The sequence below is a fragment of the Salvelinus sp. IW2-2015 genome, unplaced genomic scaffold (genome assembly GCF_002910315.2).
Source record: "Salvelinus sp. IW2-2015 unplaced genomic scaffold, ASM291031v2 Un_scaffold1334, whole genome shotgun sequence".
Taxonomy (NCBI): domain Eukaryota; kingdom Metazoa; phylum Chordata; class Actinopteri; order Salmoniformes; family Salmonidae; genus Salvelinus; species Salvelinus sp. IW2-2015.
In genome coordinates, this window is record NW_019942847.1 from 60,698 (window position 1) to 64,416 (window position 3,719).

Genomic DNA, 3,719 nt, shown 5'->3' on the forward strand with positions numbered 1-3,719 from the left:
GACTGCACCCGACTGGCTGCACCCGACTGACTGGCTGACTGACTGCACCCGACTGACTGGTGTGATTTATTGTCAAATGAATGCGATTATAATAATCAATTCTTCAATCTTCAATACAATTCCTGTGGCGTGGAGGCCAGTAACGGCCAGGCACACGAGTACAGTCTGCATCTATCGTTGTGCCGTCGGCGCCAAAGAGCGAGGACAGAAATGCTCCAATTAAACGTGTCATTAAATAAGCCGCCGCACACGACACTGAACTGTCCGACCAGAAGTACGTCTAATGATACACCGTTTGTCCGTGCACGTATATCTGTCCATGCACGTATATCTGTCCGCGCACGTATATCTGTCCGCGCACGTATATCTGGCCGCGCACGTATATCTGTCCATGCAGGTATATCTGTCCACGCACGTATATCTGTCTGAGAGATGTCTTCGTCCTGCTCTGTGGTCACGTGCACTCGATTATAACTCTACAGTTAGTCACGTGCACACCGGTAATATAGACGGGGACAGAGATACACATGAAGGCCTTGAATAAAGCATCCAAACACACGGACATGTGGGAGGGGACAGAGAGGACACTAATATAGTGGGAAGAATAGAGAACATCACAAGTGTGTGTGTGTGTGTGTGTGTGTGTGTGTGTGTGTGTGTGTGTGTGTGTGTGTGTGTACTGACTGAGTAGTGCTCCTCCATAGAGCCTGATGGAGATGCTGGTCTTGTTGATCTCTTCTTCAAACACCACCTCATAGAGCTGGTTGGGACACACCAGGGCCTGCAGAGAGAGGAGACAACACTTATATACTACACAGCATGCACTATAGCAGGAGGGGGCCACTTCCTCTTTAAAATACAGCCTCTCTAAAAATACAGCCAGGTCCTCTCTAAAAATAGGGCCTCTAAAATACAGCCAGCCCCTTTAAAATACAGCCTCTCTTAAAATACAGCCTCTCTGAAAATACAGCCTCTCTGAAAATACAGCCTCTCTCACCATCACCCAAGTCATTAACTAGTCACTTACCCCAACCTATATGACAAATGACCCTCACCTAACCTGTACCCCTCCACATGACTCGTTACCGGTACCCCCTGTACAGAAACCTCATTATTGTGTTACTTTTATTAGAACTTTGGTTATTTAGCAAATATTTTCTTAACTATTTCTTGAACTACATTGTTTGCGGTTGAGCTTGTAATAAGCGTTTCACGGTAAGGTACCCTGTATTTTTAGTAGTTCAGCGCATGTGACCAAATACAACTGACTTTGATTCCCTAACCTTAGTGGTCCCCGGTTAATTTTCCTACTTCCATTAACGACCTGTAGTATACCAGGTTCCAACAGTGGGATTTATGTTTATCTCACAGTAGGCTTGTATATAAACCTTACTAGACTCTTCTCTCTCTCGCCTCTACTTTCTGTCTAATGGGGTTCACAGTCACCACAACATGTTAAGAGAGAACCTAGACCTGGGTTCACTTTTGAGACAATTCCATTAGTTCTACGGTGCCAGGCAAGCTCAATTAAAAACATAGCTAAAACTATTTGAAAGAAAACTAAACTATTTGAACCCTGAAGTGAACAGGACCACCGCCAACACAACATTAATGACTGACTGGCTGCACCGACTGGCTGCACCGACTGACTGGCTGGTGGCTAGAGACTTGCACCCCGACTGACTGGCTGGCTGACTCCACCTGACTGACTGGCTGGCTGGCTAGAGACTGCACCCGACTGAACTGCTGGCTGACTGCACTGACTACTGGCTGGCTGACTAGAGACTGCACCCGAACGTTGGACTGCCACCCGACTGACTGCTGACTGACTGCACCCGACTGACTGGTGTGATTTATTGTCAAATGAATGCGAATTATAATAATCAATTCTTCAATCTTCAATACAAATTCCTGTGGCGTGGACCAGTTAACGGCCAGGCACACGAGTAAGTCGTGCATCTATCGTTGTTGCCGTGGCGCCCAAAAGACGCGAGACAGACAAATGCTCCAATTAAACGTGTCATTTAAAATAAGCGCGCCCACACGACACTGAACTGTCCGACCAGAACGAAATACGTCTAATGATACAAGCCGTTTTCGTCCGTATCAGTGCACGTATATCTGTCATCGCCGATTGGCACGTATATCTGGTCCTGCACGTATATTCTGGCCGCGCACGTATAATGCTGCGCCGACGCATCTGGGGTATATTGGCCGCGCACCGTACTATCTGGCCGCGCACGTATATCTGGCCGCCGCACGTATATCTGGCGTAAATTCCGCGCACGTATCTGCGCGATTACTGGCGGCGTTTTGTCTGAGAGATGTCTTTCGTCGCTGCTCTTCTTGGTCACGTGCCACTCTATTATACTCTTACAGTTAGTCACGTGCGCAATCTATTATAATCATACTACAGTTAGTCAACCTGCACACCGGTATATAGACGGGCCAGAGAATACACATGAAGGCCTTACTAAAGCATCCAAAACACGGACCATGTGGGAGGGCCAAGAAGGAACTAATATAGTGGGAAGAATAGAGAACATCCCAAGTGTGTGGTGTGTGTGTGTGGTTGTGTGTGTGTTGTTGTGTGTGTGTGTGTGTGTGTGTGTGGTGATGTGTGTACTGGCTGAGTAGTGCTCCTCATAGAGCTGATGGAGATGCTGGTTCTTGTTGATCTTCCTGCTCAAACACACCTCATAGAAGCTGGTTGGGACACCAGGGCTGCAGAGAGAGAGACGACACTTATATACTACACAGCATGCACTAGAGGCAGGAGGGGCCACTTCCTCTCTTAAAAATACCAGCCGCTCTTAAATCACAGCCAGCTCTTAAATACAGCTCTCTAAAATACAGGCCCTCTCTAAAATACAGCCTCTCTAAAATAAGCCTCTCTAAAATACAGCCTCTCTAAAAATACAGCCAGCTCCTCTCTAAAATTTAAGTCCAAGCTCCTCTCTAAAATACAGGGCCAGCTCCTCCTAAAAATACAGCCAGCTCTCTCTAAACAGGCCAGCTCTCTCTAAAATAGCAGCCAGCTCCTACTCTAAAATACAGCCAGCGTCCTCTCTAAAATAACAGCCAGCTCTCGGTCTAAAAATACAGCCAGCTCCTCTCCTAAATACAGCCAAATACCTATTAAATAACTAATTTATAATAAAATTTTTGTCCTTCACTGTTATCCCCTCCCTCCCCTCAGTAAGGCGCATTCCAGCTCCACTACTAGATACGAAGACAAATTCAGCTTCCACTAAATTTAGGATGCAGACAAAGGACAGCTGTTCCTCAGTGTCCCCATATAGAGATAGGTACGGTGTCCCGTAGAGAGATAGTTAAGCGTGTCCCCGTAGAGAGATAGTGTAGCGTGTCCCATAGAGAGATGGCGTAGCGGAATTGTCCCCAGAGAGATAGTGTAGCGGTGTCCCATAGAGAGAAGGTAGCGGTGTCCCCGTAGAGAGATAGTGTAGCGGTGTCCCATAGAGAGATGGCGTAGCGGTGCCCCATAAGAGAGATAGTGTACGGTGTCCCCCATAGAGAGATAGTGTAGCGGTCCCATAGAGAGATGGCGTAGCGGTTCCCCATAGAGAGGATGGCGTAGCGGTGTCCCCATAGAGAGATGGCGTAGCGGGTGTCCCCATATAGAGATAGCGTAGCGGTGTCCCCATAGAGAGATAGCGTAGCGGTGTCCCCATAGAGAATAGCGTTACACTCCCCATAGA

General features: G+C 47.4%; 1 protein-coding gene across 1 annotated transcript in view; it reads right to left on the minus strand.

Moving 5' to 3' along the window:
• LOC112070463 (tumor protein p53-inducible protein 11) overlaps positions 1-3,719 on the minus strand; it is a 119,574-nt gene that overhangs the window by 8,824 nt on the left and 107,031 nt on the right. Inside the window, exon 6 of the mRNA XM_024137894.2 lies at positions 685-781. Within this exon, the coding sequence (XP_023993662.1) occupies positions 685-781 (97 nt within the window). The remainder of the gene's footprint in view (positions 1-684; positions 782-3,719) is intronic.